General features: G+C 40.2%; 2 protein-coding genes across 3 annotated transcripts in view; both read left to right on the top strand.

Moving 5' to 3' along the window:
- Nucleotides 1-17,195, top strand: part of LOC105468380 (interleukin 13 receptor subunit alpha 1) — a 65,627-nt gene that overhangs the window by 32,557 nt on the left and 15,875 nt on the right. For both annotated transcript variants that reach the window (XM_011718496.2, XM_011718495.2), the window contains exons 6-10: nt 615-766; nt 6,166-6,213; nt 6,480-6,612; nt 13,539-13,635; nt 16,129-16,213. In XM_011718496.2, the coding sequence (XP_011716798.1) occupies nt 615-766; nt 6,166-6,213; nt 6,480-6,612; nt 13,539-13,635; nt 16,129-16,213 (515 nt within the window). The remainder of the gene's footprint in view (nt 1-614; nt 767-6,165; nt 6,214-6,479; nt 6,613-13,538; nt 13,636-16,128; nt 16,214-17,195) is intronic.
- LOC105468379 (cell cycle control protein 50B) lies at nt 6,619-10,500 on the top strand. The gene is given in 5 exon segments (XM_011718494.3): nt 6,619-9,834; nt 9,837-9,919; nt 9,921-9,987; nt 9,990-10,030; nt 10,033-10,500. Coding segments are annotated over 5 exon segments (1,014 nt in total). The 5' UTR covers nt 6,619-9,479.

The following is a 17,195-nucleotide window of genomic DNA, read 5'->3' as shown; positions in this document are numbered from 1 at the left end:
TTGCATCTAGATGTCCTGATTATACCCTGGCCATTTTCTAACCAGATGCAGGTCAGAGTTCATATCATCTGCTAGATATCCCAAATATGTTCCTTAAATACATTTTACTACACAGTTTTAAATAAACTTCTTCCATAATTGTGGCTAATCAGAAATTCTAAAACTATATATCTGATCATGAAAGGCCACTAAATGCATTGGCTCTGTTTTGATTTAACTTTATGAACCCTACATATATATGCAGTTGTCTCTCAGTATTTGTGGGGCATTGCTTCCAGGAACTTCCAAGGTACCAAAATCCATGGATGCTCAAGTCCCTGATAAAAAGTAGCATAGTACTTGCATACAACCTATGCACATTTTCTCATATACTTTAAATCATCTCTACATTACTTATAATACCTAATACAATGTAAATGCTATGTAAATAGTTGTTATATTATCTAGGGAATAAATGAGAAGGAAAAAGTCTATACATGTTCAGCACAGATGATATTTTTTAAAAAATATTTTCAGTTCATGGTTGGTTGAATTCATGAATGTGGAATCCATAGACTGTGTGTGTGTATAATCAAACTTTGGAAGCTTACTTGTGTTTTATTTTTGTTTTTCAGTGAAACCTGATCCTCCACATATTAAAAACCTCTCCTTCCACAATGGTGACCTACATGTACAATGGGAGAATCCACAGAATTTTATTAGCAGATGCTTATTTTATGAAGTAGAAGTCAATAACAGCCAAACCGAGACACATAATGTTTTCTCCGTAAGATTTTAAAATTATTGTTTTTATTTGGCTATTTTTCTTTTACTTGAATTTCTTACATTGAAATATCAATGAAACATAGCTCTTACATTTGTCAACTTATGATGATGATGATGGTAATGAAACTTCTTGTCTAAAATAAGGCATGGTGGAAGATTTGAAGATTTATGGTATAATAGTATCAGCTGCAAGTTTCAAGCCATTTATTAATTCATCTGTAAGCCTGTTGAAAAGGCCTATTAAACAGTAATTCATGTGCTCAACACGTTCTTATTAAATGTTCACCATATGCCAAGCACTCTTTTGTGTGCTGGGGTAAGGCAGTGAACGTGACACCTGACAAGTTTTTTTTCTTCATGAATCCTACATAATAGAAAACGTATGTAAATCAGCAAGCTAATTTCAGAGCGTGAGTGCTGTGAAGAAAATAAAATGGGCTGATGTAGTAGAGTGACTGGGAGAACCAGAGAGAATATTAGGTAGGGAAATCATCTGAGGTAATGACATTTGAGATGAGACCAGAATGATGAACAGACACTAGCCATATGAAGATCTGGGTGTAGGGGGTCAGCAGATACAGACTCCGAGGCAAGAATGAGCTTAGCATGTGTGAGAGACCAGAAAGAAGGGTGGGTGGTGTGGTCAAAATGTAGCAGGAAGAGATGTCTAAGCAATAGGCAGACATCAGATCATGCGGACACTTTGGAGGCTCTGATAATACCATTCTGTTTTCTTGGAGTTTGTGGCAACTAAAGTAATCAGATTTGAATAGTCAATATTCGTTGGATTATGTGCCTGTATGCTATTCAGAATCAAATGCAGAACATGCTAATTAGAGGTCCTGTAGGACACTGACCAGAATGTGCTATAATCTCAGGACATCAGTCCAGTTGTTCTGCTTTAGGGTAAAGGTCACAAACTAGGGCCTCACACTTTTTTTGTTTGGAGCACAAAGTCGTGATTTGTTTGTTTCTTTGTTTACTAGATTTGAATTTTTTTGCCCAGATTTTAAATCATAGTACCTTAAGAGTGTATGTCCATAAGATGGCGCCTTAGGACCATGAAGACTACACCACTCACTTGTGTGCTACCTGCCTGGACCCTTTGTGTGTTTGAGCTTTGGAGGTTAGAAGTGAAGTGTTTTATAGTGGCTTTTAAAGGAGCCTAGCATCTCGCACGTGGGTAAATTCCTTGGTCCAGTTGTTTCAGCTTGTCATGGAACTTTCAAAATGCTTGCTAAAATAAGCCAGTGTTGACAGGCTGTAATTCCAACTCCAGAGGGAGTGACCAAGTCCACAGCAGAACAGAACAGCAAATGCTCTTCTGGGCATTTGCATTATGAATCCTTCTGCTGAAATATAATAATCATTATTAGTACCAGAAATTAAGTGCCCCAGGAAATACAGCAAAGGGAAAAAACTAAGGGCTTCCATGTGGAAGGGGGTTGGTGCTTGAATTTACAACAAAAGCAGTTATCAGAAAACTGAAATACACTTGTTTACTCCAGTCTTTACTGTTCTCTCCTTTCTGAAATCCTGAGATGCATGTCTGAAATCCCGAGATAGTATTCATTTTGCCACTCAATTATTTTCTGCTGTTTAACCTATCACATGTATGCATTTTCTCTCCACTGAAAATATAAACTACAGAAAACCAAATGCCACATGTTCTCGCTTATAAGTGGGAGCTGGATGATGAGAACACATGGACACATGGAGGGGAACAACACGTACTGGGGCCTGTGGGGGTATGGCGGGGGAGGGAGAGCATCAGGAAGAACAACTAATGGATACTGGGCTTAATACCTGGGTGATGGGTTGGCATCAGGAAGAACAACTAATGGATACTGGGCTTAATACCTGGGTGATGGGTTGGCATCAGGAAGAACAACTAATGGATACTGGGCTTAATACCTGGGTGATGGGTTGATCTGTGCAGCAAATCACCGTGGCACACATTTACTTATGTCACAAACCTGCACTCCCTGCACATGTACCTCAGAATTTAAAAGTTGGTATTTAAAAAAAAAAAAAAAGAAAAGAAAATATAGACTCCTGTAGGAAAGTCGAGTGCTGTCTACTTTGTGCTGTTCCTGCTACTAAATAGCAGCTAGCATGTATTAAGTGATTACTATGTGCTAGGTATCTTAATAAGCACTGTATCTGAATTGTTTCATTTAATCCTCACAATAATCCTAAGGATCTAGGTCCTGTTATTTTGCCTCCATTTTACAGATAAGAAAACTTAGTTACTCCTAAGGTCACATTTCTAGTAAGTGGTAGAATCAATATTTAACCAAAGTTGTAACTCTAAAACTTAGATTCTTAACCACTAGACACCACCTCAATACTTCCTCTTAACAGCAATAGCTGTCATTCATTAAGTGTTTATGGAGTGCTACAAAGATGCACTTCTATGTGCTTCTTCATACAGTAGCTCATAGCAACCCATGAAATAGAAACTATTTTAACCTATATTTTATTGAAAAACTAAGGCTCAGAGAGGTTAAGTAACTTGCTACAAGCCACACAGCTAATAATTCAGTAACACTTCAAAGTTTGGTTGGTTTCCATGTATTTAACTTTGACCAAGAATACTTAGCATAACATCATGTGCATAATCATCATTTAATATATTATTATTGAATTGAGTTACTTTTTTTTTTTTTTTTTTTTTTTTACAAACTTCTGAACTGAAGAGAACACATACACTATGGAAGTTATCTACCTATATCAGAACTATTTTCTATTTGGAATTAACTCTGTACACTTGAGTTTAATGTTCTCTCTCCTAGCAGATGTAGAATGTCATCAGTTTTTTGTGTGCTCACAGATTTTGAGCTCTGCTGCTTAGAATTTTTTTTTTCCTTTTGGAGGAATTATTTTGTCTGGTGTTACACTTAAGAGGGGGAAGTAAGTGGGAACATGAACTGGTACTATCACATGGGGGCTATGGTTAGAGGTAGCTCATGACAGAATTATGAAGTAAGGAACAACTTGTCTCTGACCACCCCCCACCCCTCAACCTTCCCAGCAAACTATCTTCTGGGTGCCCTGACTTTCCTTCTCTTAGTGGTCTCTGAATAGCCAGTAAACTATGCAGGGGGATTTACATTTGAACAAGAACCTAGAGACCTAAATCTATAGGTTGATTCGCCAAGTTTGCAATTTCTGTATATGGGAGATGGTCCAGGGGAGGAGGGACATCAATTTGCAACTTGATCCCTCAACTGGTAGTTGACGCTTGTGATTCCCCAACAGGTCTACTATTCTAAATGGCCAGTAATAGGGTATACTAGCCCCCTGAGTGGGTTTTTTTTTTCTCAACCCCTGTATGAAATATTGAAAGGATGTCCCTTCATCATTTGCTTGGCCTCTCAGCTCTTCACACGTGCTGGTAGGAACTATTTAGTGAATGACATTAAATGTCAAAAATAATAGCTGTGTGTTCTGGTCTTGGTTCCAAGTTTAAACATCTCTTCGATAGAAGTTGACTATTTAAGCAAACAGATTTTCATGTGTTTTTTACTCCATTTTGGAAATACTTGCATTTAAGGAAATTAGTATTCTCTTTACATTAGACAGCAAGTGACTTTTATTATGTGGAGGAGAATTTTGCATTACACTTTCTTTTCTCCAACCCAGTCACGTTTTATATCTTATACTCTCAACAAGGGACACTGGTTTCTCACTCCCTGTCTCTTTTTTAGAAGTTTCTATTGAGGTACAATACACAATCAAAATTATACAAATCATAACCTATAGCTCAATGATTTTTCACAAATGATTTTTCACCTATGTAACCAGCACCACAGAAGCCCCCTCATAATCCCCTTCAGTTGCTATCCTCCTGAAGAGCAGCTACTATCCTGGTTTCTAATCCCATAGATTGATTTTGTTGCTACTTTAAAACTTTATATAAATGGAATTATAGAGAACGTACTTTCTTTCCTTTTTTTTTTTTTTTTTTTTTCCCGAGACAGAGTCTTGCTCTGTCACCCAGGCTGGAGTGCAGTGTGGTGGCACAATCTCAGCTCACTGCAACCTCCGCCTCCCGGGTTCAAGCGATTCTTCTGTCTTAGTGTCCGGAGTAGCTGGGATTACAGGCATGCGCCACCACGCCCGGCTATTTTTTTTTTTTTTTAATTTTTTAGTAGAGACGGGGTTTCACCATATTAGCCAGGCTCCTGGCTCTAGAACTCCTGGCCTCATGTGATCCACCATCCTTAGCCTCCCAAAGTGCTGGGATTACAGGGATGAGCCACTGTGTCTGGCCCAGAATGTACGTTTTTGTGTTTGCCCTTTTTTTCACTCAACATTATGTTTATGAGATTCACCAATGTTGTTTCTTATAGCTGTAGATGGTATGTTCTCATTACATTCATTCCATTGTGTGAATATACCATACTTTATCTATTATCCCATTGATGGACATTTGGATAGTTTCCAATTTGGTTTTATGAATGGAGTTTTTATGAACATTCACATACTTATCTCTTGGTACACATGTGCGTACATTTGTGTGGGGCATTTATATAGGCATACATGGGTCATAAGGTTACATATGATTGTCTCTAACAGATAATAACAGTTTTCCTAGATGGTTGTGTCAGTTTACACTACTAAGCAGAAATTGTGAGTTCTAGATGCTTCATATCCTCTCACAACACTTGTTGTTGTCAGGTAAGTGTGTGTATTGTTATCTTGTGGATTTAATTTGCATTTTTCTCATGACCGGTGATGTTGAACACTTTTTCAGATGTTTATTCACAACTTGCTTATCCTCTTGTAAAGTGCTTGTTCAAGTCTTTTGCCAGTTATTTTTTTAAATTGGGTTTTCTGTCTTTGCCTTATTAGTTAGTAGGGTAAGAAAAAATATATATGCAAGTCCTTTGTCAGAAATTGCAAATATGTTCTCACACTCTATGCACTGCCTGTTTATTTCCCTAATAAGGTGTCATTTGATCAACAAAAGTTTTTAATTTTAATATAGATGACTTTATTTAAAAATTCCCTTTATGGTGAATATGGGAGGTTTTTTTGGTTTTGTTTAAGAAATATTTCCCTTCTTCAAGGTCATTAAGATAGTCTATGTTTTCATCTAAAAGCTTGCTATAGTTATGTATTTATTAATTTATTTTATCTTACACATTTAAATCTGCAGCATATCAGGAACTGATTTTGTGAGTAGTGCGAGGTAGGGGGTCAAGATTCGTTTGTTTCTCCATATGCATATGTAATTGACCCAGCACCATTTATTAAAGACCAACCTTTTTTCACTGTTCTTGATCATCTTTTAATAGGATAAAAGGAAAGCTTGTTAGAAGTGACTAAGCGATGGAAAATGGGTTTTTAAACATTTAGAACTCATTAGTTTGTTTATTTATTTTTATTTTCAAGGTCCAAGAGGCTAAATGTCAGAATCCAGAATTTGAGAGAAATGTGGAGGTCAGTAAATTCAACATTAACTATTTGGGCTTAGACTTACAGCAGTTGGGGGTGGAGCATAGCATAAATATGAGCTGCTTTGAGAAAGACAAATTACTTTGTTCCATGAGTTCTTGCCAATTTTTTTGAAGAGTCAAAAATAATTTGAATTGCAATCCAAGTCTTAATCATAGACAGAATTTGGCAGATAATTATATTATGATTCAATAACAGTGAAAAAGAATAAGCTGGTAATATTCCTTGTGTATTTTTATTTTATGCCTAAGAATACATCTTGTTTCATGGTCCCTGGTGTTCTTCCTGATACTTTGAACACAGTCAGAATAAGAGTCAAAACAAATAAGTTATGCTATGAGGATGACAAACTCTGGAGTAATTGGAGCCAAGAAATGAGTATAGGTAAGAGAACAGAATTTTTATTAAAATGTAAAACATTGATGCATAAAAACTAAGCTGAAGCAGAAAATAGACCGGGGAAAGGGGCTGTCATGCTCTCTTGATGTGAGGAAAAGAGTACTTACAATTGAAATTTATTTTCTTTTTAATCACTTTCAAATCACCCAGGCAGGGTTAATTTACGTATACAGTTTTTTAGAAAACCATAATCCAAATGGTTTTGTGTTCTTCTCTATCTCATTTCCATTTTTATTAACAAACTGAACAAAAATATAGAAAGCAGGCATAGGCTGCACACAGTGACTCACGCCTGTGATCCCAGCACTTTGAGAGGCTGAGGCAGGAGGATCGCTTGAGCCCAGGAGTTGGAGACCAGCCTGAGCAACATGGTGAAACCCCATCTCCACAAAAAATACAAAAATTAACCGGATATAGTGGTGCACGCTTGTGGTCTTGGCTACCCAAGAGGCTGAGATGGGAAGATCTCTTGAGCCTGGGAGGAGGAGGTTGCAGTGAGCCTAGATTGTACCACTGCCCTCCAGCCTGGGTGACAGAGTAAGACCCTGTCTCAAGAAAAAAAAAAAAAAAAAAAAAAAAAAAAGGCAGGCATAATCAAATCTGCACATTGTACAGTACTAGAGACTGTCCTACAAGTGGTTGGCAGAAACAAGAGTGGAGCCATTTAATAGAGAGAAACCTGTATCTAAGTTTGAAAAAAAAAATCATTTATTAATTGAAAGGCTGAGCAAGCTAGGCTCAAGTACTGGACTGGAAAGACCTGTGCTTTATGGATGTGTGTGTGGTGGGGTGGGATACAGGGCTTTATTTGACTGTAAGTGCAATGTGACTCAACATTGTAACCTTAAATGTGTCAAAAAGGCAAATATAATCTTAGGAGTGATAAGTGGAGCACCCGGAAAGGAATGCTGCAGGTTGGGGCACAGAGCTATGGCCACATCAGAATTGTGCAGTATTCCATTCCAAGGCAACACATTAAAGGAGTTGCCTTGGCAGACCAGAATCTATCTTTGAAAGGGTAATCAGGATGTTGAAGAATCTCAAAACTTGGCAAGGAACAATTGGTAAAGTAACTTTGAGGAGTCATGATTGCTGATTTCTAATATTGGAGGTATTGTCAGGTACAAAAAGGAATAGGCTTTACTTTTTATGTCTCCAAGGGGCAACACAGAACCAACTTAAGAACTTTTTAAACAGCTGTATATGAGCCAAACAGGTTGTTGAGGTAGCCAATTCCCTATTAATTGAGAAGCTCAACAAGTTATGTGCCAGGCATGGTTGTATTAGTTTATTTATTGCTGCATAACAAATTACTCCAAAGTTTAATGGCTTAAACCAACATACATTTACCATCTCACAGTTTCGGTAAGTCAGGAGTCAGGAGTCTAGTCACAGCTTAGCTGGAGGTCTCATGAGGTTGTAGTCAGGCTGCAATGAGAACTGAAATCTGTCTGAAGGCTTGACTGGGGACAGAGAATCCATTTCCAAGTTCACTCATACAGTTGTTGGAAAGCCTCAGTACCTCACTGGTTGCTGGATGGAGGCTGTCGCAGGTTAAATTGAATCTCCCAAAAAGATATATTCGTAGGTTTCAACCCCTGGTAAATGTGAATGTAACCTTATTTGGAAATAGGATTTTTGCAGATATAATCAAGTGAGGATGAGGTCATGCTGGATTAAAGTGGACCCTTCATCTAATGCCTAGTGTCCTTATAAAAAGAGCAGCCACACAGAGCACAGAGGCACACAGACACACAGGGAAGAAAGCCATGTGAAGATGGAGGCAGAGATTGCAGAGATGCAGCTACAACCAAGGAACACCAAGGATTCCCAGGAGCTACCAGAAGCTAGGAAGAGGCAAGGAGGGATTCTTCTCTAGAGCCCTCAGAGGGAGCATAGCCCTGCTGACACCTTCATTTTGGACTTCTGCCCTCCAAAACTGTGAGATAATACATTTCTGTTGTTTTAAGCCATTCAATTTGTGGTAATTTGCTTCCCTTAGTTCCTTGCCACTTGGACCTCCCCATAGAGCTAATTCCTGACATGGAAACTGGCTTTCCCAAGTGAGTAATCCAAGCAAGAAACAGTGTGAGAGAACACCTAATATGGGAACCATGGTCTTTTATAATCTAACCTTAGAAATGACATCCCATTACTGCTGCTGTTCCGTTTTTTAGAAGTGAGTCAATTCGTCTAGCCCACGCTCAAGGAGAGGAGATTACACCAGGGTATGAATAACAGGAGGCAGGAATCATGTGGAGAAATCTTAGTGACTACCTAAAACAATGGTGCCAGGCCTTGATGATGCTTTCTAGATGTTCATGACCTAGTGGGAAAAATGAATATGCATGTAGACAAACGACAGTCTATATGTTAGATGTAGCAAGGCAGGCTTTGGAATTGCACAGTGTAACTGGAATTTGAGGCCTGATGCCATTATTTACTAAATCCTTCTGGATGACTTACTAAACCTCTCTGAGCCTTATCTTTCTCATCTGCTTAAATGGGAGATAATGCTATCATTATAGCATATATATGAGATAAGCATGCAAAACCACCCAGTATGGTATCAGACGTATGGTAGGTGCTTATTTAAGAATAATAGTAGTTGTTGTTAGGATTATTTTAGGTATTTTAGTAGTGGTAAGTAATCAGTAAAATATGTAGTCACTGTTAATGAGATGACATATTTAATATAGCATCTTTGTTAATAGTGTTTAAAACTAGTTAAGATCTTCCGATTTACCTGAGCGGGCGGGGAAACCCGCCCCGTGAGGATCCCCTGGGCTCGCCCAGTGCACAGGGGAAGCGTCCCGTGGCTGGGCCCCTCTTGGTCAGCCCATGCAGCCGCCATGACCTGGAGCATCACAGCCGGGGGTGCCCACCAGCTCAATACCACCACATTCACGCGGCAGCGCTTCCCCGCCTGGCAACCGCTGCTGTTGGCCAGCATTACGCTGCAGCTCTTCTACGTGGGCCTGGCCTTCTATTACTCCTCCAACAGCATCAAGGAGCTGGAGTACAACTACACTGGCAGCCCGGGCACCAGCAACTGCTCGGTGTGAACTGCAGCTGGCCAGGGCTGTGCACCACCGCCCACCTGCTCATGCGCCTGGTACTTCTCACTGCCTGAGCTCTTCCAGAGCCCCGTGTACCCCTACTACGTGCTGACCAACTTCTACCAAAACAACCGGTGGTATGGAATGTCCATGACAACGCGCAGCTGAGCAGGCTGCCCAGCACGCTGCACCACCCGGTCAATGAGTGCACCCACTGCGCCGCCTGCCCATTGCGCACCCTGCACCATCATTACCAACAGCCTCTTCAACGACTCCTCCTCGCTGTGACACCAGCGCCGGCCGGCGGGCCCTACGTGGAGGTGCCGCACTACCGCACTGCACCTGCATCGCCTGGTAGACCAACAACTATCCCATCAAGTTCTGCAACCCGCCACTGGTCAACGGCAGCCTGGCACTGGCCTTGCATGGCACGGCACTCCCGCTCAACTGGCACCGGCTGGTCTACGACGAGCTCAGCCCCATCCCCAACAACACCGGCTTCATCAACCAAGACTTCGTGGTGTGGATGCACATAGCAGCGCTGCCCTCATTCCGCAAGCTGTATGCGGACATCCACCAGGGCAACTACTCAGCTGGGCTACTACGGGGTGTCTACTGTGTCAACATCACCTACAACTACCTGATGCGTGCATTTGGCGGCCACAAGCTCCACATCTTCAGCAGCATCTTGTGGATGGGTGGCAGGAACCCCTTCCTGGGCATCGCCTACCTGATCATCAGCTTCCTCTGCATCCTCACCGGCTTTGTCATGCTGATCATCTACATTTGCTACCAGGACCAACCAGAACGATGAGGACAATGGGGAGGAGGGGTGATTCCAGCTTTCCAACGACCCTTCCTGCTTCTTGCCAAAACTGTTGCAAGCTTCTTTCAGCCTCCCCCCTTTGCCCCTCATCCTATTCCAACTTCTCCTCACTTTTCCTCCCTTTGTGAATGAGGGTACCAGAGGAGGGAATTACCCGCTTACTCTTGGGGGCTGCTAAACCTTGTTGCCTGGTGGTGGAGGGTTGACTGCAGAGTGAAACATCCTTGCAAATTCTCCCCACCTCCTTCATCATACTGAGTTGCCATGTTAGGTTCTCCAAGTCAGAGAGTGGAAAGGATCCCTATAGAGACTCATTTTCAACCCCTACCAGAGGAAGAGATTGAGATACCTAGCAACATGAAATAACTCAGTCAAGATCAGGCAGCTGGCAAGTGGTTCCTGACGCTAAGGCTAAAGCTTTTGCCACTACAGTACAGTGGTTTTCTTTCCTTTGTGGGGAGGGTGGGTTGGGATGGAGAGAGACCCACAAACTGTCTGCAGAGGCATGGAGGGGTGTGGGAGAACATATTTGTTAAATATGCATATAGATGAGGAGTCACCAACCCGAGATTCTGACACAATAATGCTGGGGTGAGATGCTTGAAACTGTGTTTTAACAAACTCCTCTGGAGATTCTCGTATTCTCTCAAATTTGGAAATCACTACCCTGAACCAGGTTGGGCCTGAAGCAGTCACCTGAGTCCAGTTTTTCAGATAGTAATTTGTTCCCAGGGACAGTGACACCATAATGTTGCAGGTTTGGTCTGGCACTCTGCCTTAAATGACCTGTGTACGCTCTAATGACTTGTGGAATGAATTTTTTAAAAATCACTATCTCTGGGCTGGGTGCTGTGGCTCATGCCTGTAATCCCATCACTTTGGGAGGCTGAGGTGGGTGGATTACTTGAGGTCAGGAGTTCAAGACCACTCTGACCAACATGGTGAAACCTTGTCTCTACTGAAATATAAAAATAAGCTGGGCATGGTGGCAGACGCCTGTGGTTCTAGCTCCCGGGAGGCTGAGGCAGGAGAATCGCTTGAACCTGGGAGGCGGAAGTTGCAGTGAGCCGAGATTGCGCCCCTGCACTCCAGCCTGGGAGACAGAGTGAGACTGACTCTGTCTCAAAAAAATTAAATTAAAAAAAATCACTATCTCTGGAAAACTAGTTGGTGTACAGATTTGTAGGACAGGGTTTGTGTTGATTTATTTGATATTTTAGTATAAGCAAACAGGCAAACTTTACCAGATCCTGTGTAGAAACTTGAAAATGTGAGGCCAGTTTGTACATTTCAGAGGGAACTGTAGAATCAGATAGCTGGAAGGGATCTCTGAGGGAAAGTACTTTCCCTAGTCACATCTGTGTCTCCTGGCTCAGTCTTCTTCATCATTTAATTTGTGTGTTTGGGTGTGTGCACGCGCGCATGTGTGCACTTACAAAGGGCTTCATTCATACCTTTTCTCTTGGATCTGGAAAAAAATTTTTATGTTTTCCAATGAGATACGTTTGTAGTAATCATATTTGAATCAATACTAAGGCATATATAGTTTTATATGTAAACTAGAATCTTAAAATTATTTGAATCTTTGAGATAATGTTAAAAGTCTTAGCTAAAATCATTCTATTGATTTTATCAATTGACTAATATCAATGTTTAAAGTTATTCTAAGAAGGAATATTTTTATTTAAAAAAATCTTTCATGGCAAAATAGCTTAAAAGAACTTTTAAAAAAACCCTTTGTGATATGTTACCAGTTTATTTGCTAAAAGCAGTTATTTGGTATTTGTCAGACAGAATTATTCAGTGCCTGCTGTCTATTATAACTATTTTCCAGTTACTACTAATTCGTTTATACTCCTTCCTTTAAAGCAGTGCAAGATCTTGAAGTTGTTTTTTTTTTAATCAGTTAAGAAATATCGAATTGTATTGAATAGTTTACATAGTTTAGTCTGTTCTAGTTCTTTGAAAGTTACTGAACAATGGACAATGTGCATGTCACTGACATCTGTCTCAGATCTTCTGGGACAATCATGATTTAAGACATTCTATGCCATTATTACATATGCCAAAAAAAACTTGGATAATTCCAATGTGTTGGCTTTCCAACTTCTGAACACTACATAATTTTACTATCAGTTTTTGAATAGTGATTTTAGGCTATGAAAACATTATTATATGTACATAGAGAAATTTTTATTTGTTATGAATGTTTGAGCTCACTAGCCCAGCCCTCCTCTATTTTGAATAAGAGAGTTTACTACATTTTTTTACTATGTAGTTGAAAACAACATGTATTTTGTCATTTTTAGAATGGTTAGTCTATTTCTATAAAATTTTACATGAGGCTGGGCACAGTAACTCATACCTGTAATCCCAGCACTTTGTGAGGCCGAGGCGGGCAGATCACTTGAGGTCAAGAGTTTGAGACCAGCCTGGCCAAAATAGGGAAACCCCATCTCTACTAAAACTACAAAAATTAACTAGCTGTGGTGGTGTGCACCTGTAGTCCCAGCTACTCGGGAGACTGAGGCAGGAGAATCGCTTGAACCGTGGAGGCAAAGGTTGCAGTGAGCTGAGATTGTGCTCTTGCACTCCAGCCTGGGTGACAGAGTGAGAGACTCTGTCTCAAAAAAACCAAAACAAACAAACAAAAGTTTAAATGAGACCATCAATTTTAAGGGATTCTGATTCAGATTAAATTAATCAATATGGTTCCAGGCCCTAGTCTCTGAGTTTTTGAAAGAGAATAAAGCTTATATTTGTCTTTTTAAAAATATCCTGATTTCAGGTAATCTTTTAGGTATTTGTTCACCCAGGGAAGTTCAGGCACCAGAGGAGGACTTTTTTTTTTTTTTTTAAACTATTAATTTAACAGAAGATAAGATAATTGAAGAGTTTGGGAAAATAGGTTGGGGGAGGGAGCAGAAATATTTGTGATCTTACTAGCTAATGGAATTGCTGCTTGGTTTATTACTAAAAGGGTTTTATTTCTCAAGTCTTTCTTCTGTTTGCTTTTCATTCTCCAGGTAAGAAGCGCAATTCCACACTCTACATAACCATGTTACTCATTGTTCCAGTCATCGTTGCAGGTGCAATCATAGTACTTCTGCTTTACCTAAAAAGGTAAGGTAGCTGCCCAGGCAGGTTTTGCAGTTTCTGATAGCCTGTTTGCTATGGTTATTACTCTTAGTGCTTGTGTTTTATGTCTGCCCAGTATATAAGAAGCATGTTGCCTGTAAGTAGCTTTTGGGAGCATGACATGACAAGGAAGTATTACTGTGCCCACTTTCTTTTCCTTTTCTTTTTTCTTTTCTTTTCTCTTCTTTCTTTTCTTTCTTTTTTTTTTTTTTCCTGAGATGGAGTCTCTGTTGCCCAGGCTGGAGTGCAGTGCGGTGGTGTGATCTTGGCTCACTGCAGCCTCCGCCTCCTGGGTTCAAGCAATTCTGCTGCCTCAGCCTCCCGAGTAGCTGGGATTAGAGGTGCCCACCATCACGCCCGGCTAATTTTTTGTGTTTTTAGTAGACAGGGTTTCACCATGTTGGCCAGACTGGTCTCAAATTTCTGACCTCAAGTGATCCAGCCTCCTCAACCTCCCAAAGTGCTGGTATTACAGGCATGAGCCACTACACCTGGCCACTATGCCCACTTTCTAATGAAAAATGCGTTGGATTAGTTTTCCAGGGCTCCCTGCTCAAGCATGGCTCCCTTTGCATGTGTTTAGGATTGTTGAATAGGTCCTATGTTCACTTAATACTCTTTCAAATACCTAATCTATCAAGTTAGTCAGTAGTTCTTGGAATGAAGTTTTAGAAATGGAGACCATTACTAATAAAATGACTGTCTAGTATTAATACAAAGCAGGCTACTACTTAATATTGTGGGAAAGAGAACTTCATCAAGTTGTCATGAATGTATGGTATCCATTCCTTGAGAAGGTATTATTTTCTCTATCTCATTATAGGACTGTTATTTGCTCTTGCAGTAAATAACTAAGGTTGGAATAAGGTTATTAAGCTAGATCCAGAACCAATATTTTATCATTATTTCAACATTGATTCAACATATATATATATTTTTTGAGTGCCTAATTGTGAACCAGGCAGTGTTCTAAGTGCTAAAGTTACAGCAGTAAACAGGACAAAGTCCCCATTTGCATTCTAGAGGGAAAGATACACACACGCACATACACACAGACACACAAAATAAATAATAAATACTATGATTTCACATAGAAGTATAAGTGACAGTACCGGGGTACGGCTAGGGAGGTGCATTTTACGTAGGATGGCCAGAAGACTCCCCTCTGAGGAAGTGACATTTGAGGAGAGACTCCCAATAATGTAAAGGAGTGAGTCATTCAGATATTCAAGGAAAGAGCACTCCAGGCCATGGGAACAGCAAATGCCAAGTCCCCAAGGCTGAAATGCACTTGGTTTGTTTGGCTGGAGTGGAGAGTGCAAGGTGGAGAGTAGCAGCGAGTGAGGACAGAGGTTGGCCAACCAGATCACACAGGCCATGGCAAGGAACTGCGATTTTATTCTAAGCATGATGAGGAGCATTGGAGAGTTTTGAGCAGAGTTGGCACATGATCTGAATTACTGTCATAAAGATCATTGTAGTTGCTGAGTGAAGAACTGACTTGGGCAAAAGTGGAGGCAGATGGAGTAGTTCAGAGGAATTGCAGTGTTTTGGCAGAAAGATGAGGATAACCTATACTACGGGGTTAGCAATGGAGATAGCAAGAAGTGGTCAGAAATAGTATATATTTTGAGAGTAGAATTGATAAGACTTGCTGATAGCTGCCTGTCTGTGGAGGTATGAGGGTAATTGAGGATTCAGAGATACCTCTTAGATTTTTGGCTTGAGCAACTGAGTGAATGCTGGTGCCATTTACTGAGACAGAGAAGACTGTGAGGAAAGCTGGGTTTGAGGAAAGATAAGGACTTCAGTTTTGCACATGTTGAGTTTGAGATGCTTATTAGATATCCAAATAAAGATGTTAAATAAGCGATTGTGTGCATGAATCTGGAGTTGAAGGGAGAGGCCTGGGCTGGAAATCTAATTTTGGGAATCCTCGGCATGTGAATGGATTTAAAGCCCAAAGACTGAAGGGAGTGCTCATAAAGTGAATGAGATAGACAAGAAGACAAAAGACTGAATCCTGGGGGCACATCCATGGACACTCACTGGGAGATGGAGGCAAGCCCATTAAAGGGTGCTATAAGATTGGAAAATGGAGAAAAGTTGGAAGAAAAAAGAAACAGGAATGTATCCTGTTCTCAGAAGATTATTTTTTTTTTCAAAATTATACACAGCAAGTGCCCATCTGGTCTATTAAAAGTAGAGCAGCATTATTATTTAGATGATAGGGTATAAGTAATTCACTTATTCTGATGGCCCCTGTGCTCCACCTATGGGCAAGAGTGGAACTTAATGACCTTAGAACATTGATTTTTGTGTACCCTATTTTAGAAATTTCTTCACAACTGCCTTGTCAATAAAGATGACTTGTGTACCATGTCTTTTGTCTGTGCCTTCTTTTAATATGGTGGTATTTATGTGGGACACTGCTATGGACTGGAAGGTTTGAATCAAAATGTCTCTGTTTTCTTAAAGGCTCAAGATCATTATATTCCCTCCAATTCCTGATCCTGGCAAGATTTTTAAAGAAATGTTTGGAGACCAGAATGATGATACTCTGGTAAGAACAGATTTCATGGGGCTTAAAATTGTTTTGTTTTGTTTTGTTTTGTTTTGTTTTGGAAGCTCTGGGATTTTTTAAAAATGTGGTAAAGTATCCATAACATAAAATTTATTATTTTAAGCATTTTTAAGTATACAGGCTGGGTATGGCGGCTCACGCCTGTAATCCCAACACTTTGGGAGGCTGAGGCAGGAGGATCACTTGAGGCCAGCAGTTTGAGACCAGCCTGGACAGCATGCCACTGCACCCAGCTAATTTCTGTATTTTTTTTGCAAGATCCTGTTTCTACAAAATATATAAAAATTAGCCGGGTGCAGCAGCATGCATCTGTAGTCCCAGCTACTTAGGAGATTGAGGTGGGAGGATCCCTTGAACCCAGGAGTTCAAGATTGCAGTGAGCCATGATCATGCCACTGCATTCCAGCCTGAGTGACAGAGCGAGACTCTCTTAAAAAAAAAAAAAAAAAAAAAAAAAAAAAGAGTATACAGTTTAGTGTCATTAAATGCATTTGTAAGTTGTGCAACCATCACCACTATCTCTTTCCAGAACTTTTTCGTCATCCCAAATAGAAACTGTGCCTGTTAAACAATAATTCCCCATCTCCTCATTCCTCCCACCCCTGGTAGCCTCTATTCTACTTTTTGTCTCTATGAATTGAATATTCTAGATACCTCCTATATTTGTCCTTTTGTGTCTGGCTTATTTCATTTACCATAATGTTTTTAAGGTTCATTCATGTTGTAGCATGTATCAGAATTTCATTTTGAAATTGGTTCTTCTAAAGTACAATTTATTTTTAGAAATTTGAAGAAGAGCTGACTTAAAATATAGTATCTGAGGCCATGCATACCAGTGAAGAAGTCTTCAGAATACTTTGCTCATCTTATATGACTGGACTCCATTCTCTCTCTGGTTAGGGGACATATTTTATCAAAACATGCAGGAGGGAGGGCCTCCTTTATAAAGCTAGCCTAATGA

This window comes from Macaca nemestrina, chromosome X, assembly GCF_043159975.1.
Source record: "Macaca nemestrina isolate mMacNem1 chromosome X, mMacNem.hap1, whole genome shotgun sequence".
Taxonomy (NCBI): domain Eukaryota; kingdom Metazoa; phylum Chordata; class Mammalia; order Primates; family Cercopithecidae; genus Macaca; species Macaca nemestrina.
Note: the sequence above shows the minus strand (reverse complement) of the source record. Positions and strands in the feature narration are given on the sequence as shown.